At 42.0% G+C, this 25,754-nt stretch overlaps 1 protein-coding gene across 1 annotated transcript; it reads left to right on the plus strand.

The window, feature by feature from the left end:
* The first annotated feature begins 3,538 nt into the window (after positions 1-3,538).
* On the plus strand, positions 3,539-25,108 carry CREG2 (cellular repressor of E1A stimulated genes 2). The gene is made up of 4 exons (XM_020805585.3): positions 3,539-4,251; positions 8,607-8,776; positions 20,908-21,021; positions 22,387-25,108. Exons 1-4 carry the CDS (start codon positions 3,712-3,714, stop codon positions 22,532-22,534), a joined length of 972 nt encoding a protein of 323 aa, XP_020661244.3. The 5' UTR covers positions 3,539-3,711; the 3' UTR covers positions 22,535-25,108.
* Positions 25,109-25,754: the final 646 nt, after the last annotated feature.

Consider the following 25,754-nt stretch of genomic DNA (forward strand, 5'->3'; position numbering starts at 1 on the left):
AGACAGAGAGGACTGGGCCATGGTGATGACACAGCAGGATAATTTGGCTAATCTGCCTTTTGGATGGTTTGGCTGCCCAACAGCCAGAGCCTGGAGAAGCAGCACAGACTCACATCGTCCTGGCCCAAAATCAAAGCAGTGTTAATTTAAGTAGCATTATTCTGAAGGTCTTGAGCTGCCTAGTAGATGATGACACAGGAAAGAAAATTAAAAGTCTTTCTTCAGTTTTGCTTTTAAGGAGAATTTCAGGCCTGGGGGAAAAAGGATTATGGGGAATGGATGTATAGGTGACGCATGGTAAGTGAATACAAGGCCAACTCTCCGATCAGGCAGAGTGAGGCAAATGCCTCAGGTTGTAGCTGCTGGGGGCAATAGTAGAAGGCCCAAAATGGTTCCTTCTGGATGTCTTGACTTTTTCTGTCTTGGAGGAAAGTGGTGGCCTGTGCCCCCAAATTAGCCTTCTGCCCTCAGTGAAGGACCCTATCCCATTGCCACTGCAGCAATAAGGTTCACTGCCCGGTCCTGTCAGCTACTGTGCTTGGAATGGGTGAGAGGGTGCTATTCTGTCCACTGCTTCAGAAAGCAAAATCTCTTGGCCCTGCCTCTGATCAGATGTAAACTTACACCTGCTGTCCTACTTTAGTGCCAGTGGCAGGCTGTGTAGCTTTCGTAAATGACATCAACCTATATTCTCAGCAGCTGCCTCTCCCAAGACTGAATGAATTCAATTTCAGCTCTGAAGGAGGCTTTGTACAAATTACTGCTTTCATCTGCTTCTAAATCCTGCTGATGGCTCTGATTTAGATCCTATGTTTCCATTACATAAGCAGGAGTTCCTCCTTCTTGTGTGTAAGGGGAGGATTTTTACTAATCCTCTCTTCCTGTTTCCGTACCACATGCCATCCTGATCCTGATGTCTTCTGTCATCACAACCTGGGAGTGCATTGAAGGCAGCAGAGAGAGACCAAGGCTGCTGCTAGAGCACAGACCTAGTTCAAGCAGGAACCTTAAACAGGGCCCTGCTTTGGCTAGAAGCCTATAGGGCAGAACCACTCTCTCTCTCTTTGGGCACCTGGTACACCTGGGGGCTCTCCAGCAGCTGCCCCAGAGGTGCCAAGAGTGATTATAACAGATTTAAAGCCAGGGAGGTTGACTTCCTCCCTGCTATTTTACTGAGCAGGCAAAGACTTTTGTTTTCTAGCAGGCTTTTAGCAGCTGACTGGTTACCACATGGGAACTATTTTACAATTATACTATTACTGTAATTGAATCTTTAAAGTAATGTTTTAATTTTGGATCTTGTTTGGTGTTTTAATTGTACTCCATTTTCAATATTACAGAGTCACCTTGAGACCTGTTTGGAGGAGAAAGGCAGGATATAAATTCAATCAATAAATGCCATCATTCAGAGACGTACGACCATGTTATGGCTCTTGTTTGAATATGTGTGGTTGAAGGGTAAAGTTTAGCTTTTGTAATTGCTGATGTTAAGAGGATTAATATAGTGTCTTTTTACCCTTGGCACTTCCCTATCTTTCTTGTGTTCTGGACAAATTTAATTTGAATGCTATTTGGCGAAACAACTATCTTGAGAAAGAAATTTTAAAAAAACCAATAATGTTAAGTGCAAGGAAGACTAGAATACTACTTTTCTGCAATGCTGATGTCAAAACTGTATCGCTTCTTCTCTCATTTTTTTTTTGTTGTTTTGCACAGACCAGATGTTCCATACAGGAAAGCCAAATCTTCATGGGGGCTGGCTTAATCTACTTTTAAGGCAAGGGACTGGCCACTGAAGGAGCTCTAGAACTCTGCCTCACTTGACCTCCAAATCCTGCCAAGGTGGCAATGGTTCTTTGTTTGATGGCAAAGAGAAAAAAGCACCCTCCCAGAACCCACATTGGTGCTAAAGGAACCTGGTTTGGTGAGGCACTTCGGATTCTCTGTCACAAAGCTCATTCTGCTAGCTAAACTACCGCAGAGAATACTAAGTACCTCGCCAAACTGGATCCTGGAGGATGGGAAAAATGACAGTTTAAACTGGTAACAAACTGCCAGTTAAAGTGGAAGCAAACTGCTGAAATTGTGTAGTGTACATTTTTAGATCTAGAGTTCTAAATTTTACAGTCGGCATTTAGGCAGCTCCTGCTTCAAATTGTTTTTCCCTCCTGACATGAAAGTCAGACCAAGAGATGGAACTCACTCCTGTCAACTCACCTTGCAAGTAAAAGGTACAGAAGCTCAGCATGCCTGCATAGGGTGAGTGGTAAGTGGTTCGGTCCTTCCACACCTCCTCCAAATGCTTACTTGGAGAAATGTGCTGGGCTGCTGACAAAGTCATAACCTAGTTGCGAGCGTGTGGAGATATCAAGTAAATGAAGTGGATCCTCTCATCAGAGATATGTTATAAACAGAAAAGACACACAGCTTTTTAAAAAGTGATCAAGATTTAGCCTAGCTTCTACTTCTTTCCTGACAGCCCTTCTATTTCGTTACCAAATCAGAACAGGCAGAAATTCAGCAGCTACGTACCTAAGAGGTGGGAGCAGAAATCCCCATTTGATTTCTTTCCTCTAATACAGCTTACTGATTGTACAAGAAAAAGATGAAAATCCTCATAAGCCCATGACTGCACCAGATACCACTTCCTTTTCAGAAAGCTTTTGCATGCCCATAGGAACAACACCAGGAAGAATGACATGGATGCCGTTGCCTGCGAAGACCTGAATTTTAAAGAAATGAATTACAATTGGATTCTTGAAGCAATACTTCATATTAAAAAAACCCAAAACCAAAACCAAATAATGCCTGCTTTTCTTCAGCATATTGAAAGTGTCAAAGTCCTTTGACAGTGTCAAAGTCGTCGTGAAATACAGTAAAACAGCAGTGTAGCAACAGAACCTAAAAAGATCACACCTCATCAGATCTGTTGATCCTAACAAAGGAATCTGAAAGCAAACAGGGGGAACAAGGGGGCTTCTGTTTAGTAAAGCCGTGAAAGAAAATAAAACTTTATATTCAGGGTCTACTTGACCCCAGTGCCTCTTTTACAAAGCCATGAAAAAGCCCTGCGCTGGTACTTCTTCCCAGAGGCCAGGCTTGGAGGTTGAGGGCGATGCCCGGGGCAGAACATACTCCGGAAGCTTCCTCTTGTTTCCCTGGCCAGCAAATGCTTCACAGCCGCTGCTTGGCATGAGTACCCAGCGGCACCATTTTAGCACCACCGGCCCCCTATCCTATAGGGTATATTTCCAATGTTCAGAGCGCTGTTTCTCCTCTCGTTTCAGCCATTTTTGCAACCTCCCCCTTAAGAGTATCATTATCCATGCTAAGCATTACCCCACAATCTGAGTGAGGTAACAGAAGATGCCAGATCCTGCCGCTGGCTCTCCGCCTCACAGGACGGCGGTGAATGTAAATGGTTTGTTTTGGCCGCGGGCGACTTCTTGAGGGAGGAGCCTAACCCTTGCCAGAGGAAGGAGAGGCCTCCCGCCTCGCCTCTCCCTAGGCGGGCGCTGAGCTGTCGGAGAAGGCCTCGAAGAGGGAGCCCGTGGCCGCCGCCGCCCAGGCCAGGTTGCCGTTCTGCCGGGCAGGCGCCGCTTTGGGCCGCGCGGGGGCGCTGGCTCCCTCCGCCAACCTGGCGGGCTTTGGCTGGCGCTCGGCGGCGGAGGCGGGAGCGTGGCGGCGCTGCCGGAGCGCCCTGGCTCCAAGATGCCGCCTGCCTGCCGCCGCCACCGCCGCCCAGCGCAGCTCCGGGAGAGGGCCGCCTGCGCCTCCTGGCTGCCCTGGGCCCTTTGGGGCAGCTTGCTTTTGGCGCCGGCTTGGGGGTACGTGATCGTCAGCTCGGTCTCCTGGCCGGTCCCCCGCGAGGTGGAAGACGACTTGCTGGACAGCTCCTCCAACGAGGAGGTCCTCCCGGCGCTCCTCGAAGACGCCGGCAGCCTCTGGAAGCGGAGCTCCCCGGCCGGGGTCTACAAGGCGGCGGAGGGAGAAGAGGAGGAGGAGGAGGAGGAAGGGCGGGGGGTGGTGGTGGAGGAGGAGGAGGTGGGCGACCTCCGGTCCAGGCCGGGGGCCACGGGGAGAGTCAAGCCGCAGGTCTCGTCTCCTTCGCGGATGTTTTCTTACCGGAGAGAAGGCGTGAAAGGGACGGACAGCCTGGGCCCCCAGGTCGAGAGAGCCAGCAGGACGGCCCGGGCTTTGGCCCATCGCAACCTGTGGGGCTTCGTGGCCACCACCTCGGCTCAAGAAAAGGTACCCTTTAGAGGCGCCCAGAGCTCTAAAGCTGCGGGTCGGTCCGTCGGTCGGTCGGTGGGTCATGTATGGAGGCGGCGGGGGGGGGGACACTAAAGGAAGTTACTCGCTGGGAAGCAGCTTGCAGATTTCTCCCCTTGTCCGCCTGTCAGAACCCAGTCCTCCCCAACAACGACGAGCCATTTTGGGGGGGGGGTCATGGTTAGATTCTTGGGTTAGGACTCTTGGGACTTGGGTTCAGATCCCCATTGTGTCCAGGAGTGACCTTTGAAGCCCATCGGTCTCAGCCCGACCTACCTCATAAGGTTGCTGTGAGGATAACCCAGGTAGGAAGAGATCCATGTACACCACACCTTGAGCCCATTGGAAGAAAAATTGGGTATAAATGAAACAAATAATTGTAGAAAAAAAAACCCAGAAGGTATTGAGGCAACTGTCAAGTAACAGATTTATTTCATCCTTTCCCAAGTAAACAAGGTGTTGCTTTCCAAGTCCGTCCATATTCAGCAGTGTCCTGACATGGATCTCAAATATTTCTTCTTCTTCTTCTTCTTCTTCTTCTTCTTCTTCTTCTTCTTCTTCTTCTTCTTCTTCTTCTTCTTCTTCTTCTTCTTCTTCTTCTTCTTCTTCTTCTTCTTCTCACGTGTTATGAATCCATCAGTGTTTGTTGCATCAGTGGAACTGTTTAAGATCTGCTTAATACCATACTGCTGAATGGATATTGCTTCTTCTAGAGCGGTGGGCTTGTGGTGGTTCTGAATCTGTACCAGAACTTGGCAATATTTCTCACTTGCTGTTAATTTAGAAGAGGCGTTATGTACATATTTGCTAAGACTATACAGCAGAGGAATCTTGGCTTTGTGGTTCAGAGGTGCCTGTTTTGTTAATGAAAAGAAGAACTAAAAAAAAAAAAAAAGAAATTAGGGACCAAGTTATGAGATGTTGTACAGAACTGGTTTTCTACGATACCTGGATTTGAAAGGCTGGGGGGAAAACATTTTGCAATTCCGCTGTTTGGGGGATGTTTTAAAAACAGATTCCCAGCACATTAACTGCACAGACACAGAAGCAGACTTGTTAGGAGCATTCCCTAAAGGGCACAGGGCAAATTGGGTCCTAATCTGTACCCTGAGTGGGACATGGACTGAATGGGACGGGGGGGGGGGACTGTGTACAGCTCTAATTCCAGCCCTCTAGGTCTAGGTTACATTTTTCCATTGATTAAAGTTTTTGTGCCATTCTCAAAGGAAGACTCACAGAAGTAGCAGTGTGGTTTGGTTGTAGCCAGTACATGATTAACCAAGCATGAATAATCACTTTCTTTGAGTTTCATCTGTTATGGTAGCTTAACAACCCCTATATAAATTTCTACTGTATTGTGTTGTGCTTTGTGTGGAATCTTTGGCAGCAGGATAATTTTGTAGTAATTTGCTAATTTACATATCACTACTATTACAAGGATGTGTGAGATATCCATATTGACTATATACTTTGCATCCTTGGTTTAGGATAGATTTTTCAACACTCTTCAAATGGAGAAGTGCAAAGCTGCTAATCACAAGTGCACAATCAGAGCCGTAATGTGGAAAGGTTAAGCACACCCTTTATTTCAGTGTAAAACAGTATACCTTTATAAATAATTTAAATTTAATCTCTGTGTGAGAGAGTTTTGTAAAGTAATGTGCATAAGGCCATGTTGAAAAGTGTTTGCCTTTGATGGATACTGTGTCTGCATTGTTTATTTTAGTGGAGTATAACTACTATTTAAAAAATATTTGTAAATATATTTTGCTAATCTAAAGGTGCAGAGTTGTGTGGGTTTGGATTACACTTCTTAGAAATCTCCAGGTTAATTCTGAGAGTTGCAATCTAAAAACACCTCTAGTTGAAACAGGTTTCAGTACTAAAATGTGCCATCGTTCTACCTTTTCAGAGTTTTCCAGGTAGACAAGACTCAGACGTGTCTTACCACTCCCTTCCTCTGGGGGCACCCTGGCACTTCCCCAGATTTACCTACTTGATAATATGCAGTGTTTATTTAATTGCACACTCCTACTAAAATTAAGGTGGCAGGAGAAAAGAGGATCACAATATGAATGTGGGAAATAGTAGATTTTATCCAATAAAGCCCACATGCTCTGTGTTCGAGCAGTTTCTGTCAGTGAAATGCAGAAGGATGATTCCTCTCCTCTTCCCTCCTGCCCCAGCATGCTTTCAATATCTGCTTTGGAGGGTTGGCAGACTCCCTGGTGAAGATAAAGAGAGAGACAAGGTTCTGCGTGGGGAGAAGAGGAAGAAAAGTCAGCTTATGTGACATTCATTTATTAGAACGAGTCTCACATATTTCAGTCAGATTCATGATAAGTAACAGCATGGTTATATAACAGTCATTTCCAAGTTCTGGTGACGCTTTCCAGAGATTCCCAGGTAGAGAATACTCAGAGGTGGTTTACCATTCCTTTCTTCCGGAGGCACTCTGGTCTGGGCCGCCTGTCCAAGAGCACAACGTCTGGCTCTTCTCCGTGGAGACACAGTGAGGAGCTGCATTCCCTATCTCTCGCTCTGTAGCCAGGTACCCAACTCACTGAGCTACCCAATCAGTTTCTAAGCAGGAGCTTCAATATTCTCATTGTCATCTCCTTGGAGGATGATGCCCTTTTATACTTTATGGTTAACACTGAAGCATGAATCCAGTTTACAATGGCAAGAAAAGAAAACAACCACTGTGGGGTGGGGCAAGAGAATGGGTTAGTCAATAACAAAAGTCATTAATAAAATATCCCTTGTGGTGCAGCAGAAGACTGTAATTCCATCTCAGATCTCCAGTTACGTTATTGGATTCTAACGTCTCACCTCTCGTCGTTTACATTCTTACCAGGTCTTTCCACAGAAGCTGGGCCTCAGTCTTGCAGGAGCTGCCTGTTGTGCACAATGCATAGACTAAGATCCAGAGGATAGTAGCATATCTTCCTGACACAAACTTCTGTTTCTTAAAAGCTCACGCCCTTGGGCCTTGGAGCAAGCCATCTGTGTTGCTCAGGGATATCTTTTTGAAATAGCATGGGAAGGAGTGTGGGGTTGCTTCTGAGGGGGATGGAAGTCATCTTAATTTCTAGCAGAAAGAGCTCTTTGGAATCTGGGTATAAATAATATTCAAATGTGCTTTACCACCAAATATTTTATGAACCATGTTAATATATTCTGTACATTAGAAATCACACAGTGACATATAGTATTTTAAGCAACCGTCTCATTAGCTATTAAAGTTACTGCAGAATCTAGTACATGTCTTCTTAAAAGTAAACTAAATGGTGCTTCCTCCTAAATAAAGTGATATAGAGCTGTGTCTTTACATTACTAATCAATGTTTGTAGTCAGACGTTTCCTTTACTGGGTGCAGTGTACTATAAATATGCAAATTTTAATCTCTATATCTTGTAACGTGGACAGTTATAGCTAGAGCTGTCTCCTCATCTATAATTTAGATCAGCTTGAATTTATGGACAAGATACATACATATTATGTGTACCACAGACTTATTGACCAGTATCCTTTTGCTAGTGCTGACTAGAGTAGACACACTGACTCAGTGGGATTTACAGAAATATTGACTTAACCATTCAGTCGTTGATTTAGTAGTTTTACTGTGTGGCTGAGAGAAACAATAGAATATTGTTCATTCACTGTTTATATGCTCAAAATATTTTGAGCAGTGTTGGCCACCATATGGTAGGAAAGTAGAATGAAAATCTTCTTATAAATATAATTGTAAAACTGACTGCCATAGAGACTTATGAAAAATATTGCTTGCCAGGGTTGTTCAGAATTTTCAGTAAGCAGTCCTTAGCCCTTTCTCACAAAATTACAGTTCCCAAACCAGTAACAGTTTTTAAATTCAATCCATTCACTTTAATAAAATTACCATGTGGGCAAGACTCAAGCAGAAACATTACACATTATTAAAGAGTTCTTTATTACTTTTTGGAAGTCTAGTACTGTACATCTTTTCATTAGCTTGTGTGATGCATATGATAAATAAAAAATGAATTTAATCTGAAAGGATGTGAAAGCAATTTTAAAAAAGCGAGACACATTTTGCATGAACATTGTTGGTCAGTACAACTCATTTGGAAAAGCTAAACCAGGACACTGGATCTCAGGACAAATAAGCTTGGGTCAGAATAGAATAAGTGAGATCTGTCAAGTCAAGGCTTAAAGAACATGGATCTCTTCTAACTGGGGCTAGCAATTGGATTTAGACCTTTATCTCCATTTGTGCTTTTAAGTTTTATCAAGTGTGTTTGTGAAAAACTACTATATGTTTTCTTAGAGCCAATTATTTGGATTTTTTTCAGATCCAAGGAACACCATTTGGAAACTATTTATCCTTCAGTGATGGCCCCACAGACAACAGCTCTGGGATTCCTTTCTTTTATGTGACTCCGAAGGACAACACAGTAGTAGATCTGATGAAAAATCCCACTGCTTCACTGACATTGCTAGAGGTGGAAGGAGACTTCTGCAGGTACAATAACCATGGAAATATCTGGTTTGCTATATTATACACATGCAGTTCTCTCCCTCGCTTGCTTATATAATTCCTAATGGCATTGGGGTCCTTTCCAAATTATCATTACAGCCCAAGGAATGTACTGGTGTCATTCATTTGCTGTGGGACATGCATGGTCACCCCCATCTCCTTTAGCAGCACAGACTCATTTTGTAAAGACAGGGCCAACTGGTCTGGTACATTTTGCTGGCTGAAGCAAAGTACAAGGTGGCACCTTGCCCTGTTCCATGGACAGAAGGAAGCCAATTAGATTGCTTTTTGAATATTACTGTAACATAGTGGTGATGAGATAGGTTCCTCCTGAACAGTGAAGACCCTCAGGCTTGCTTAGAGAGTGCAAGAGTGGTCGCCTAGAGTGGTCGAAATGACTAGATAGGCGGGGTATAAATACAATAAATAAATAAAATAAATAAATAAATAAATAAGATTAGGCCGTGTAGACTCCTCTTATCTCTTATGGGAGCATGGGTTCTTGTACTGGGAATGCCTCCAGTATAACATGGCAAAATCAGAACTCAGAAGATTATTTTTTTAAAGTACAATTCCCCAATCCCCCATCGAGACTTCCAGGTAAGGCAGTTCTAGTCTATATACCCATACCTTCACACACCTGTAGTTCTCTTACCTGGAGCAAGGCCTAGTTCAGAGGCTACATTTTAGGCCTTCTTTCCTGCCCTAATGCCTCCTGGGAGAAGACTGCCACAGAGCTTCCTAGGTGTCACATAGTGCTTTAGGAGGTACCCTCTATAGACCCGAAAGGCAGAGAGATTGTGACCCAAGGAAGCATTGTGGCAGGAAATGAGACCAAGAAAGCTGCTTCTGAGATAGGCCCTGCTGCCCATGAGGGAAATAAAGGTGTCTGTGAGTGTGGATCTGTGAACTGGAACTCCGTAAAGTCTGCCTGAGGAATTCTTGGAGAATTCTGGGAAGTGGATTCTAAAAAATCCAAATGGCACATACCTAGTTCACAATACTGGGCTAGATCAATCAAGGGTCTGACTTGGTATAATGCAGCTTCCTATGTACTAAGGCAGTACAATCTTGTAAACCAGTTTTCCTCAAACCGATGTTCTCCAAATGCCTTGGACTACAACTCTCACCATCTGCCAACAGCATGACCACTGGATATGCAAGATGGGAATTATAGTCCAATACCATGAGGAAAATTAATTTTCCCCAGCACAATGCCTTTGTTTACCAAACACCTTATCAGTGTCAACACTTGTTTGGGACACCTCCCTCCCTCAAAACCTGCAGCTTTATGGTTTGCCAAGCAAGTTTGGAGTAGTTAGACCAGTTCCCAGAAGAAATGGGCAAGCAGCCAATTACATTCTAGGAGCACCCTGAGCTGTGTGGCCTTTGTAGCACCAGATGAAACTGAGGAGGCCCATTTTATTACCTGACAGTTCCTCAGCTGGTAGTTTGAGGTACTGCCTTAGACTGGCCTGCAACTGTAAAATGGTAGCTGGCTCTCCTAGAGAACTAACATGGTGGCACCAAGAATAAGGCCCCATCAAAAGTGGAACTTCCATTAGGAGAGGTGAAAGAGCCAGCGTGGACATCTGCTCTGAGGTGTCATGAAAAGGAAGCACATTTTTAATTCTTTAAACTCACCACTGTTGTTGCACTTCTTATAGCAAGAGAGGGAAGAGTTCATGAGGTTGTCTGACTCCATGCACCATGACTTGAAAGAAAAGGCAGAGTCCCATTTCCTGCTCTGTCTCGGGCAGTAAAACATTTTGGACCAGCTTCATTGCATGCAACTGTGTAGAGTTAAGTTCCAAGGACTGCTGTTTTTGAGTAGTGAGGCAATTCGAAGACAAAGGGGAGCTGTGTAGAAAAGCTGTGGGCCAGTGTGGGGTAGGGTATGCATGGTATTTTCCACTTACTTATTTATTTAAAATATTTTTATCCCTCTTTTCTCCTTGAAAAAGAAAGTCAAATACGTGTAGCTAATTATTGTGGGAAGGCTTTCCTGAAGAGAAAGGGCTTTGCCTGCTTGCAGATGGGCAGCAAAGATGGGGCCAGCCTGGTCTCTGGTGGGAGGGAGTTCCAAAGTCTAGGTGCAGCAACAGAGAAGGCTCTCTCCCATGTCCCCACCAAATACACCTGTGAAGGTGGCGGGACCAAGAGAAAGGCTTCTCCTGATGATCTTAATACCCAAGCCAGCAAATAATGAGAGATATTTCTTTGAGATAGCTTGGACCTAGGCCATTTAGGGGTTTAGAGATTTAAACCAGCTCTTTAAATTGTGCCCAGAAGTGCTTTGGCAGCCAATGGAGCTGCTGTAATGGGTGGGTTATGTGATCCCTGTAACCAGCCCCATTCAGCAGTCTGGCTGCTGCATTTTGGACCCACTGACGTTTCTTGACATTTTCTATTGGCAGCCCCACATAGAACACATTACAGTAATCCAGCTGGGAAGTAACTAGGTCATGTGTCACAGTGGCCAAATCAGATCTCTCAAGAAATGGATGTAATTGGCACACCAAATTTAGTTGTGCAAATACACTCCTGGCCATTGCCAAGACCTGGGCATTCAGGCTGAGAGATGAGCGGCACCCTCGTTCTTTCAATGGGAGTGTAATCCCATCCAGTACCTACCTTTCGACTGACCAGAAGCATTTCTGCCTTATCTGGATTAAATTTCAGTTTATTCACCTTCATCCAGTTCATTATGGATACTAAACACTTATCTAGAGCTGGAGCAGCTTCCCTGGATTTAGGTGGCAAAGAGAGTTAGGGCTGGGTGTCATTCACATACTGGTGACACCAAACCCCAAAACTCTGGATAGTCTCTCCCAGCGGTTTCATGTAGATGTTAAATAACATACAGTAGGAGATAAAACAAAACCCTGAGGGACCCCACAGGTCAGTGGCCAAGGTGTCGAACATGAGTCCCCCAGCACCAACTTCTGAATTCACTCCTCCAGGAAGGACTGGAGCCACCATAAAACGGTGCCCACAAGTCCCATTCCAGAGAGATGGGTCAGGAGGAGACTGGGGTCAGTAGTATCAAAAGCTGCTGAGAGGTCCAGCAAAACCAACAGGGACACAGGTCCCCTATCCAGTTCCTTGCACATTTTCTATGCTGTATCACTTTTTGGATGCTTTCCCTTGACAGCAGAATTCTGGTCATATCTTCAAGGATAGACAGACACCTAGAATACTGTGGGGCCGTGAGGAATAGAAGGTGGGTGTGCAATATATAGTGGTGCAGTAGCCAATAGGAAGTGATAATACAACCCTTTATCTGCCACATCATCTTTCAAAATTTGCCCTTCACAGTGCTCCAGTTTTATAGAGGGAGTGACCAGGTTGTGTCCAGTTGATTTCTAAGGTGCCAGAATCTTGTTATCAAATGCCTAGTTCAAAAGCTGTGGTGCAGCTGCCTCCCAGTTGACATTGGGATATATCTAAAATATATATTTTTTAAAAAAGAATAAAGCTTTTGAATACGAAGGAAGAGTAGAGATCACTGACAACCAAACAAAACCTGGAACAAACTGATGCTTTAGCACAAAGTGTGGGAAGGGGAAAGAAAGAAAGAAAAATCCATGCTGTCAAAACATCAAGCAAGGAGGTTAATGGTGCCCTAAAGCATCAAGCTAAAGATCAGGAGAAGCTTTTCAGATTATGAATTTTGCTTTCAAAAAGAGATTTAGTTTGACGTTGTTGCCATGCAGATTAGTAAACCTAATACATGCACACTGGTTCACTTCTTTTAGAGGTGCATTATGATTTCTGAGCCACAGAGGATGCACATAAAGCATGTAATTGTTCCTTTTGAAATGCAAAATGAAAGTCATGTGACCACAATATTTATTTGTTGCTAAGGCTTTGCATTCTGTACTCTTTGGGGTTGGAGTGTGGAAAGGAAAAAAACAATACTTGGAAATAAGAGCTGTATTAAGTCAAGTCACTTTTGAAGATGCCCAATAATGTTAGCTATTGTTTACATGTGTTCAACTCTTTCAGAGTGCTAGTTGCTTAGTATTTAGTCTGTACCAAGAAGAGGATGAAGGGAAAGAAAGGCAATAGTGAACAGGTTCAATCTGAGCGAACCCAGGACTATGAATTCCCCTGTCCTGTTTCACTTAAGGCTCAACCAAGGTAAACTGAATGAGAACAGGCAATTCATACCGATTTGTAATCTTACTGGTTTTGGAACAACACGTTCCTGAATCCCTCACCTAGCCTGGCCCTGTAACTCTGCTGTATATCATGATTTGGTATTAATGCTACATGATTCAGAGTTTGGAATGTTGTTTTGAATGAATAACACACTGGGTATTACACATTGCTTTTTGAAAATAATGTGCTATTTATTTTCAAGGATAATGCATTAATTGCTACAGCATGTTTTTTTATTACTTTATCATCATTTTACAAAAAATATACTTTAAAAATAGAAAAACAAATCTAAATGCTTAGAAATGCCACAAAATGACTTCCACAAAATATTTTCAAATCAGAAATAAGCATTATTGGGTAGTGTGAAAAAACACACACCCTTAACTGATGTTACCAGTGCTAATGGAATTTTGCACATCATGGCTTGTTCCTCAAAACAACAGGTAACATTACAACATTGCTTCCAAACTCTATTAACCTCCCTTTTATTGGGGAATTTGTTAATAAGAGAGGCTGGTACATTGCCAGATTGCTGGAATTTGGGGTGGTTAATGCCCACCCACCTGTTTGTCTTGCCTCCTTCCATGCCTGACACTATACATTTTTGAAAATGCACAGTCATGGCCTCTATTGAATAATACCAGAAACAGTAGCTTTCACAGGGTACTGAGAATCATTTGTCAAAAAATCTATAAACCCTTCTCTATGCAGTTCCCACAATTCCTTGGTTGAGAAATACAATCATTAAAAACCCCCAGCAACAACTAAGTTTAGTCCAGAGGAAAATATTCATGGAGCCCTGTTATTTGGTGCAGCCTGTTAACATAATTCTATGATAGCAACGTAAGTCATCTTGGAATTGCTTCCTGGCATGAATGGTCAGATACAGGCCAGATGAAATGTTTCATGAAACTGCCGTAGGCAGTTTTGTTGTTGGCAAATATTTTTGTGTAGGCATGTGATTTAATTAGCATGTTGCCAGTCTCTTGTTTTGAGTCATTTTGAAAATGCGAAGTCCTGTAAAAGAAAGAATATGAAGAAGTAGATGGGCAAGAGGAACATTTATTAACAGCACGGGCTCCACCTGGAATTGCACAAATGTGCATTCCTTCATAATCAGGAATCCATTTAAACACATTATTTAAGAGGGCTGAATTTAATGCTTTCTATCTCTCTAGAGGCCAGAGGCCTCCTAGATATGTTGATGTTTCATTCCAGGAGCCTTAACTTGCATAAACCAGTGGTAAGCAGTTGTGAGAGTTGCAATTCAAAGGATCTGGAAAGCTGAAAGATCTTCCACTGGGAATTTTTCTACAGAGTAATTATCTGGGTTACCTGATATTTACTGGAAGAAAGCTGTGGCATATTCCTCAGCTTTTGACCATTGAAGATAAAATTATAGTGTAGTATTGAGGCAAAAAAGGAAAACTACTATTCAGTAACTTAGGAAATCCATTTAGAATAGTGTGGGTTGGAAGAGATAACTCAGCTTAATTAAACATCCCCCGGAGTTGGCTTCCATGCATGTGGGCAACACCGCTATCTAGATAAGTTAGAGAAGCAAGAAGAAACATGAAGTGACCTTAGAGGAAGAATGAAGGAAGCCTATATTGATCTACCCAGAAATCTAAAAAAGGGAAGGAAAAACATCCTTCTGTCTGACTCCACATTGGTTCAGGTTAGGTAAAAGGTAAAGGTTCCCCTTGACTTTTAGTCCAGTCGTGTCCGACTCTAGGGGGCGGTGCTCATCCCCGTTTCCAAACTGTAGAGCCAGTGTTTGTCTGAAGACAGTTTCTGTGGTCATGTGGCCAGCGCGACTAGACACAGAACGCTGTTACCTTCCCACCGTGGTGGTATCTATTTATCTACTCACATTTTTACATGCTTTCGAACTACTAGGTTGGCAGGAGCTGGAACAAGTGATGGGAGCTCACTCCGTTGTGTGGATTCAATCTTACGACTGTTGGTCTTCTGACCCTGCAGCACAGAGGCTTCTGTGGTTTAACCCGCAGCGCCACCACGTCCCACTGATTCAGGTTACTTGCTCCATATGTTGGACCTCCATACCAACAGTGATAATAGAGTGTCTGCTTAAGAGCCTTGAATGGGTGAAGGCTACCTTATCCAGTGTGTATCACATGGCTGACCTGGTAAAAGCTGAGAGTGTCAATTTGACTGGCAACTCAGAGTTGTGGGGAATTTTGGTTAAAATCCAAGACAGATATTTATTTAAAACTAGTTTAAGACAATAATAATAAACTATTGCTCTTTTTTCATGGAGTTGTTAATTGTGATATGATGGGGGAGTTGGGGTAACAACTTTGGTTTGCATCCCACAAACATCCTGGAAACTCCCATAGATGTAAGTATGATGGGATATGAATGAAACTACTCTGCAGTGCTCAACAATGTTGAGTTTTGCTTCCTCCTTGCAGTATGTTTTGTTGCTTATATCTTTTGCTATAGGCTGGCAGCAATTCTCTAAATCATGTTTGCTAGAGTAATCCCATTGACACAGAGAATTTATGCAAAGTGGTGGCGCTGTGGGCTAAACCGCAGAAGCCTGTGCTGCAGGGTCAGAAGACCAACCAGTCGTAAGATTGAATCCACGCGACGGAGTGAGCGCCCGTTGCTTGTCCCAGCTCCCGCCAACCTAGCGGTTCGAAAGCATGCAAATGCAAGTAGATAAATAGGTACCATCTCGGTGGGAAGGTAAACAGCGTTCCGTGTCTAAATCACACTGGCCATGTGACCACGGAAAGATTGTCTTCGGACAAACGCTGGCTCTATGGCTTGAAGAGCGGGATGAGCACCGCCCCCTAGAGTCGGACACGACTGGACAAAAATTGTCAAGGGGAACCTTTACCTTTTACCTAGAGTAATCCCATTGACACAGAGAATTTATGCAAAGTCGATGAAAGAATAGACTGGCTGAAATGTTGCTTAGCATAGTAAGTGGTACTAGAGTAGGACAAATAAGTCTACTCTAGTTGTGCAGTAACTGCCAGGGATTTTGGCAAGTCTTTGGGCCCGATTCCTAAGTCCAATTTTTTGGGCCCAAGTTGCAAGCCTTGAGTCTGAGTCTTGAATTTTTTGTCCCCCGCTCCGCCCCAAGGCTTGGGACTTGGGACTCAGACCCAAAGACTCAGACTGGACATGCACCACCCAGCTGATAGGTTGGTGTGTGTGTGTGCAGAGACAGCAGGCTGATTTCCCTTCCCAGAGCCAGCCCCTGCCTCTGTGCATGTGCTGACGTGTCAGCTGGGCAGCAGGTGCATAGGCAGAGGAAGGGAAGCTGGGGATGGTGGAGGCAGTGGCAGGCAGGGAGGACCATCCCTTAGGAACTCAAAATCCAAGTTGGAAAAATAGTTCAGAGTTGTGAGTCAAGTCCAAGTCTGCCCAACCTCCCCTAGTCAAGTCCAAGTTGAGTCGTGGGTGTGACTTAAGTACGTCTTGACAGCAAGTCATGTCTTACAAGTCCCCAAACCTGGTAACTACAGTGGTGCACAACTACATTATTGAAGCAAACCAGGAGTTCATTTGGTTTTTTTTTAGAATCAGCATGCTACCAAGTGGTACTTGGGTCGGTGTGTGCATCCTCATGGAAATGCTCTCCTATGTCTTGCCTCTATGATGTAAAGAAACAGGGAGGAGGAGTCTCTGTCAGCCTTCCCTTTGGTGAAGGCTTCTCTCAGGCTTGGGGTAGACCAGCCACTCCACTTTCTTCAACTGCCAGGAGCTCTGCAGAACCGAGAAGGGGGTGCAGTCTGCATTCTGATAGTGGTGGGTTCCACAAAGTGGTTTGGGGGCAAGAATCACGAATTTTAGTGTAGCTGTGGGTGTGACAGTGTCAGCAGCAGCTTATCCCCCCGTCTCCTTGTGTTTTTAATATTTAATGTTTGTATATGTTTGGAACTGGCATAGCACTAGAATCGATGCAGCAATAAAACAGAAACTTTGTTTTTAAAGGAGGAGTTCAAACTGCAGAGTATCTTTCATTCTAAAACTCCTTGTACTTGGCACCCATTTTGGCAAACCCCATAGACTCTCACAGACACTATCTACTCCAACACATGCCAAAAATTAAGTTTTTTTAAATGTGTAACTTAAAATAAGCAACTCTCTTGTGGTTTTTTTTTTTAAAAAACACCTCAATTTCTGACCCCCAAAAATGCATGTTTAGCTATATATCGTGTAGGTGGATATTTCAAAATTGATTTCGAGTGTGCTAAACAGATGCAGAACCAGAAGTATTACAACATGTAGCCTAGCCCTTACTAAACAACAGGATTTCAACCAACGTAAATGTGATTGGGTTCAGACATAAAACTGAGCAGTTCCTCCTCTTTGATGGGATTAACCACAGGCTACATAGCTTTTCCAACCAAACATTTACCTTCACAAGAAGGAAGGGGATCAACCATAACTTCTCTAGGTCCAACGGGACCGGTTGCTTACAAGGGATCAGTCCACGACATAGGAAGTCCATCAACTACTTCATTGTCTCTTAATGCGGAGATGCTCGAAATCTCTCCTTCTCTGTTGGCCTTCACATAGGATTGCTCCTCACTGCGCATATAGGGTGACGTGCCCAATTGCCTTTGCGAGGTGTCTGAGTCACTGGAAAATGATCTGGGCAGACCACCTTCCTCCAAGGACCTTTTTCCCATGGGTACACATATACGGTCCATTCCAAAGGATCCAGTTCTCCCAATTATATTTCCAAACCCTGACCTCGCCCACGCGCATAATTGTTAGCTGCCCAGAGTGGTCAGTTGATCAGCTGGGCGGGATATAAATACAATAAATAAATAAAATCACCACCACATCTTTCTCTCCTCACTTCTTCTCTTCCTGACACATTGAACACATAGAGTTCTTTTTCCTCCCCTCTCTTTATGCTGCCTTCTTCCTTCTCCTCTCGTTCTGGACTAATCCACTCCCCCACACCTCAGCTTTTCTTTTTCTCCTCCTCCCCTTCCTCTGTCATCAAGAAGCTTTCTGTCATTTCCTCCCTTTTTCCCACCTTTTTTCTCTCTCTTCGCTCATCAGTCACCTCTCCCCCTATAGCTAGGTCCTCCATCTTTGTAGGTAAAGCAGCCACAAGGGTGCTGGGTTCTTCTGCCCCAGACGATCAAGGGGCAGCTCACTTCTAGGCTTAAGTGACACCTTAACCTCTTCTTCACAAGCCAAAATAACTCAAATACACTATAAAGCAAGTAAAGAATTATTATTTTTATGATATTCAAAATTCCTTATGCTACTAGGCAACTCTTTCAAAGCATAATAGTAAAGTTGCAATCCTATTTGTATTTATTAAGCTATGTGCGTGCAATTTGTGGTGGTAAATTCCAAGGTTTGGATGTTAATCATGATAGTTTCTATAGCCACACCTCAAGCAGAGCCCACAAATACTGATCTTTATCAACATAACGGAAGCTTCTAATTGTTTTCAACTCCACCGGAAACAGGACTTCTGCAAAACTAATAGCTCTTAATTGCCCATTCAGGACCAGAGCACACCAAAATATTTGCATTGAAAGAAGGATAACATATAAAAATAAGAAAACGTTCTCTCCTCCTAGCTACTCTTGAGGACTGCAATTAAACTGAAATGGAATGAAGAAGCTAAAAAGGAGAACTAGATGACTTTACCGATGTACTGTTAGCTAAATGAAAATTGGTATCTGCAAGCCCTGGTTTGACTTCATCATGACAGTAAGTCCTGGTGAACACAGTGGCCAGTATCCTGTTCATGCCAGTGGAACACAAAATCATGCCAGTGTAAACGTGTTGGATGTTATGCCTGGCAACAAGGTATTGTGCAATGGAATTGTACAACTGGTCACATGTTCCACCTTGGCACTGCCAGAAATACCATGTTCACAATCGCAAGTTGCATGCATATAGTTGTGCAGTAGTATTTTGGAGAGAGTGAATTATTTTCAGAAAAATATGGATATTGTTGGGTGCAGAAATATCTCCTAAAATATATGCACCAAAACCAAATTGTGACATTTAGCTGATTCAGACTTTTCACATTAACTTGGATTATAAGATTATAGGCAAATATAATGTCATCCTAATAGATAGTAACAGCTGCTGCATTTTCTTTAAAAATCTAAATAAATTATCAGTTAATAAAAAGCAAAATTGTTAATACTGACTTTGTTGTTATACATCACTTAAACTGAATGTTGCTTTCATGGAGAGAACTCTTTATCCCCATGTGAACTGTGCCAGCCATGGCAGCTTTGGTGGGGAGCTCCTTCATCCATCGCTAGTTCTATAGAAGACACAACACACGCTTCAACAACAATGGGATTTATTGAAACGGGAATAGGGGAAACACATACAGAACAAGGAGCTCCTTTCAGGATACTGTAGTTCCCTTCACTTCTAAAGTGTCCTTTAGAGTCCATAAGTCCCATGGTTGCTGCCACCAGTCCAGTCTCTTTCCCCTCCCTTATCAACAGGTTGATAACCTCTTTGCCGTCCTCAACAGGGAGGGTTTATACACCCACACCAAATGCAGCAGTAGCAGTCCCAGTTCTGACTGGTGGAACATTGTCTTTCAGCTCTTTTCTTTTTCCTCCTGCATCCTGGAGGGGTTGTCGCTGGTTTATATGGATGTCTCTGCTCCTTGCATTTCCTTTCCTCTCAATAAATGGGCTTGAGAAGAGATTTAGGATGTAAGTGTCTCTCAGCCTCTTCCTGGGGTACTCTCAGTTGTACAGTAACCTTAGCTTAGGGGTCTTTTTTGTATGCATCCTCCCAGTCACCTGGACCCTCTGGTTCTTCTACCTCTACTTGGGTTCCTTTAAGGCATCTCCCCAATCCCCTTCTTCTTCAGTCTCTTCCACTATCATTTCTGCAGAATGTTTTCTCATCACTCTGCTGGCTCCCTGTCTCTCTCCTCCTGGCCTTCCTTTCCTGCCTCTAGAGTCCACTTTATATTCCCTAGCCCCCAAAGGGCCAGTTGTCCCTCCTCCTTCCTGCTCCCCTTCACCCAGGTCTTCTTCTGGTGTCACCTCCCCAGAGATATCAGTGGGGGTTCTAGATTCAGGTTCTCTATCTCTGGGTTTCTCAGGTTTCCATTCAGTCCAAAGCACATCATGCTGATCTGTTGGGGAGCTGATGGTCTCAAATTCTTCCATTTCAGGAGACTCTGGTGATTGTATCTTCCTCCTCACATCCTTGCTTGTTATAGCAAAACAGACTAAGAGTATGATCACAAAAAGATTTTGAAGGATGTAAATTCATTAGAATAAACTAACATGAAAAGAAGGAAAGGAATGCTTCAGTTATTTTTACATGGTTCTTTATTACATCCAATAATTAACTAGTTTTGCATTGAAAATTTGGACACACACACATCAGAGTACCAGTATCAACCAGTGTGCTTTATATGTGCATTGGTATTTCATGTATCAAAGCAATTTACCAAATGGGCAGGGTGATTATCTGTTAGACCAACTTCTGATGCTTAAAGGGTGCTAAGCTTTACATCTTTCTGATCAGGTAATGTCTTGACCCTTTTGAGTCTTGCATATTCAACAAAGCAGTAACTCTTTGTATTAAACATTAATTATTAAAAATCTATTATACTATGAAATGTATGTTTTTGGACTGCATTATGATTACACACTGCTTATAATATTGATAGTTACCTTGTTTACCCACATTTTATCAATGGTTCCTTAATTTTTAAAATACGTAGAAGCTTTGGCTGCAAGCAGTTATTTTCTCTGACTCAGAATTCAGACCTCTTGATTGTACTATTGCCTCTACCAAATCATATGTGTGTGATATCACTCTTTCATGAGAAATCAGTAAGTGTTGTTCCATGTTTTAGAAACTGCTGCTGTACAGGTTACTCTGCATAGGTCCTAAGGCACAATTGCTGAGGTGCAGTAACATACATGCCATAAAATGCTCCTTTTTGCTTACAGAAAAGCGACAGTTGATCCTGATGATCCACGATGTGCCAGACTTACTCTTGTAGGACAGATGGTTCCAGTGCCTCCAGAAGAAATTGAATTTGCCAAGCAAGCACTGTTTTCTAGGTCTGTATGAACCCACTGGTACTGAGCTAAAGATGGGGTGAGAGTGGAGCAAAATACAGCACTTTGGCCAAAAAAAAAAAAAAATTCAAAGGAGTAAGATGGATACTTAAGTTATATATTCCCAGAAAGCAAAGTTCCTGTAAAAGAGTCTGTGTGCAAGAGTAAAATGTTGATTGGAACAAGGGGTTCTTTCAGCTGGTGTTAAGCACTTTAAGCCTACTTGGCCAATGCTCACCTGTCCTTTTGAAAGCAGTGGGATTTTAATAAGTTTTAACTCTGAGTGCTTAGTGTCCAGGGTTTGTGGGAAAGAATTAGGAAAGGCACTGGTTGGTACAAACTTTGTTAAAGGTAGTATTCCTTATTCCCATTATACTAGAGCAAGTCTCTGTTTTCATTTTGTCCATCCCAAATTAAACAGTTTGAATACAGCATCTTTCAAGAAGCTCTTTCCAACATGGTGCCCTTCAGACATCTTATTTATTTATTTATTTATTTATTTATTTATTTATTTATTTATTTATTTATTTATTTATTTATTTATCTTGATCTACAGTTTCCATTCCCAGAGCTTATATGGTCAATGGCTGGTTTATGCCTGTTTGTGCCAAATTGACTGATGCATCTTTTTCAGAATGTGAAACTAAGGTATTTGTTTGGAATCATGGTTGTCTTCTTTTAAAGGGGGCTGAATGGAAGGCGAAATCAGCAAACTGCTTGAAGTGATGCTGATGTATTTGCTGTAGTGGAGTAATTATTGCTGGAGTTATAAATCCTCAAATTTTCTATCTCTGACCCTAATATGGTAAATAGGAAAGCCAATTAGTATTGCATACACCTGGGAAGCAGGAAAGTTTTAAGGGTCGGATCATACTTCCGCACTAGTAGAGAGCAGGCCGGGTAGGTGGGGTTTGTCAGCCATGGAAGGCAGCCCATCTAGGAGAAGGAAAACTACAATTTCAAACCTCCACTGCCTTGTGGCTATATCCACTCATGGAAAAGGCTTCAGGAGTTAACCTTGAGGCAAAATCCGGAGCTGGAGTCCCGAAAGCAGTTCGTGTCGTTCTGCCAACTCCTGCGACGTTGCTGGGACCAGTTGTATTGGCTCTTGCCTTTCCATTGGGCCATTTCAGCAACGTGGAGAGGGGGGATTTGCTGCTTGGGTAACAGCCTATCCTTCATACTACTTTATCCAGGATTCATGCTCTGGAGAGGACATTTCTCGATACAGAGCATGTTACCATAGTCTCTCGAGACTGAAGGATGCCTATGATGAATTGACACTGTTGCCAAAGTTTTCTAGGATGATTGACTGGAAGTAGCCGTGCACATTATTAGAAACCTGTTTGGTTACCTTTGTTCTTTCAGGCACTCAGTAATGAGAAAGTGGCCTCGCAGTTATGAATGGTTCTTTATGAAAATGAACATTGAACACGTCTGGCTGAAGAACTGGTATGGAGGAATTGTCACTGTTGCCCTGGAAGAATACTTCAAAGCAACTCACAATAAAGCTTGACTGAACTTTCAAACACAGGGATTCAGTGTTTCCACATTTACTTTGGAAGCAAACTGTTTTATTTACTATGTTACTGAGTATTTCATCAACAGTATTTTTGTGCAAAAGTATTTAAAAATGAATCCATCATTCTTAATGGGAGTTGAATGGCATTATGAACCTTTTACATGAAAATGAATGGTAGATCCTGAACTACAGTAGATAATCTTACCATTTAAAGCTGGAGATGGATCATCCTAATCTGTTCTTTAAGGTGTCAGAATATTTTTAGATTGATAGGAACTTCACAAAATATAGTGACACTATATGATGAGTATAATAGTTGAGAAGAAGAAAGGAACTGTGAAATGAAATGCCTAGTTATGTATGGTTAGTTACTGCAACAAGGTTCTTCACCTGAAACTCTGAAGGGATGGTATACCTATGTACAGAATTTCAATCAAGACAACATGATTAATTTTAACTTTCCATTTGGCTTTCATTGTCTCATAAAAATGTAGTATCCTAGAATGGTTCAAAGGTATGTTTGTTATGCTTTTTAAAGAGAAAACAGAGAAAGAAGCGAGGGCCAGAATCATTCCGGGATAAAAGTGTAATTGCACAGCTGTTTTACACCCTCTGCAGGGTGTCCACTGCACAATCAGTTCTGTGACCAATTATTTTACAATTGTTGCATGAATAATTTTGTGGTAAGTGGACAATTCACTGAAGAGAATAATTTGCATGTTTACATTTCCATGTATACATTTTTCCAGGAAGATTCTGGTCAGGGTGCTTAACCTTATTTTATTTATTCCAATATTATCTGCATTTCAGACAATATTAGACCCCAGTTGTCTTCTCCACTTCCTTCTCCTCGTGCAACATAGCCAGTTGGCGAAGACTGGAACCTTTGGTTTCATTTTCAGTTATCCTTACCGGATTTTCTCCCCTATTTCATAATCTGAACAAACTAGTTTGTGTTAACTATGATTTATTAAAATAAGCCAACTTCAAACCATGGTTAATGATCTTGGTTTGAGCCTCTAAACTGTAATAAACTCTAACCACAGTTAAAGAAAGTGTCTTAGTTGAGGACCAAAGTAAAAATTTATAATGAAAATAAATCTTGGTTTTTGCTTTTGTTTTTTACTACTATCCCAGTAGCCTGATTATGGAATTTGTTATTTGTCAGAAAAATCTTTATTTAGCACTGCTTTTATGCTGTACATTTTTTACTGTTTCAGTATTTTCCAGAACAGGTCTCTGAACCTTATAAACTGCTTATTTGTAGCAGCCCCAAGCCCTAGAATAGCATCCTGCTATTAGAATGTTCACACAAAAATTGTAGAATATCACAGAGCAAGAACATGGATTGTGACACTACTTTATTCTTATTTATCAACTAGAACAAAATATTATAATTTACATGTATTTATCTCTTGCACTTTAAAATGGATGTTTATGTGCTATTTATTTCTATAATCCTTGAATAAGACAAGTAATACTGTTCCCATAAATAACTATTCCATGGAGAACCCTATCATCAAATTCCAGTATTTCTTCTGAACAGATCTGGGATGATCCAGGATGTAATTAAGGAGCTGCAGTAAAAACTTTTGATATATTATTATTGTTGTTGTTGTTTTGAGTTATATATTGTCCCACAGTGCTGATCTTGTTGTTCAGCACTGTGCTGCTGTAACTCTCTGGGTAGTTTACAACATAATTATAAAAGAATAATTATAAAGGAACACTTTCCCCCCCAGCAAACTGGGTACTCATTTTACTAACCTCAAAAAGCTGAGGCAGCTACCTGAACCCACTGGGATCTAACTCAGGTCATCAGCAGAGGCTTAACTGCAGTGCTGCAGTTTAACCACTGCACTACAAGAAATTAGTTTAACATGACTACAATGTATACAGCATATGTGTTTTAAGACGATAACATAAGACTGAATTTATCATTGGTTATGTACACTTTAAAACACTTTCAAGCAAGTTCTAATAGTCCGTTATTATTTTAAAAAAAGTTTTTTCTTCTCAAAATTTAAACCAGTTACAATAGTCTACTATATTTTCATATACATTTTTCCAGTTCAAAAATAGCATTTCATGTTTCTGCAAAAGGAGGAGATTGGAAAGATTAAATTAAATTAAAATAAAGATTAATGTTGCGAGGGAATAATGATGCCATCATGATTTAAATGGCAGCGTTGCACCAACAAGATTTCAGGCAATGATTTTTGAAGTCATTAAAGAATACTTTTCTTTATGCCTATTGTACATTAAAGAAATTTAAATGATTATCCAAAAAAAAAAAAAGAATTCCAATGAATAGTGATACCTTTTGTTAATTTCTAAAAAAATATTACATGTACAAGAACCAAGCATTGCTGTTTTTAATCTGCTGCTGTTATTTAACCAAAGAATTTTCAGTTTGTAATATGATTCTCTTCACTGGATTAAAACTAAGTTGTCCATATTCTGTCTTCACTGTGCAAGGCAATTTGCATTGAAACGGACTTCTGGACAATACGAGTGTTAAAAACAAATGATCAAATATTATTTGTAAATAAAACAATTCAAAATGGCGGTCAGAATATTTTGGTGAATATTTTTACTCAACGGGGGGGGGGAATGAAAATCACACACAATAGTCTAAGGTGGAGCCAGAAGTTGGGAGTTCAATATCACACTGTGCATCCCAAAAGAGCCAGCCTGTGTGGCCTTGGACAAACTACACAGTCCCGGGGTGCCCCCAGAAGAATGGTATGGCAAACTACTCCCTACCTAGAGTACTCCCTACCTAGAAAACCCTGAAAAGGGATGCCATAAGTCAGAACTGACTTGATGACATACAATTTCAGTATTACAGTATTAAGGTTATAATATAAAAGAGAAAATAGCAAAGTGAATAAAGTAAGAGGTACTTAAGGGATCAGTTGAATGCACAATGCAGAACACCAATTTTGTCAATATCACATTTTAGTTTAGGACTTATTTTCACTTACTATTGTTTTCCGTTTTTGGGACTTATGAACACTAGCAGAAATAGGTCTCCAGAAGCAGAAGTGCTAAGTGTTGTCCTTAATCAAACCAGCTCAAATTATTATGGCCTCACACTAATTAACCATTTTTCTTTAGGAAAAAAAGCAGTTATTAAACAATGTGGTGCTGTGTTACAGTACTAAAGCAGGACAGGGAAAACCAGAGTTCAGAACCTCACTTCCTGAAGCTC

Source organism: Pogona vitticeps, chromosome 3 (genome assembly GCF_051106095.1).
Source record: "Pogona vitticeps strain Pit_001003342236 chromosome 3, PviZW2.1, whole genome shotgun sequence".
Lineage (NCBI taxonomy): Eukaryota > Metazoa > Chordata > Lepidosauria > Squamata > Agamidae > Pogona > Pogona vitticeps.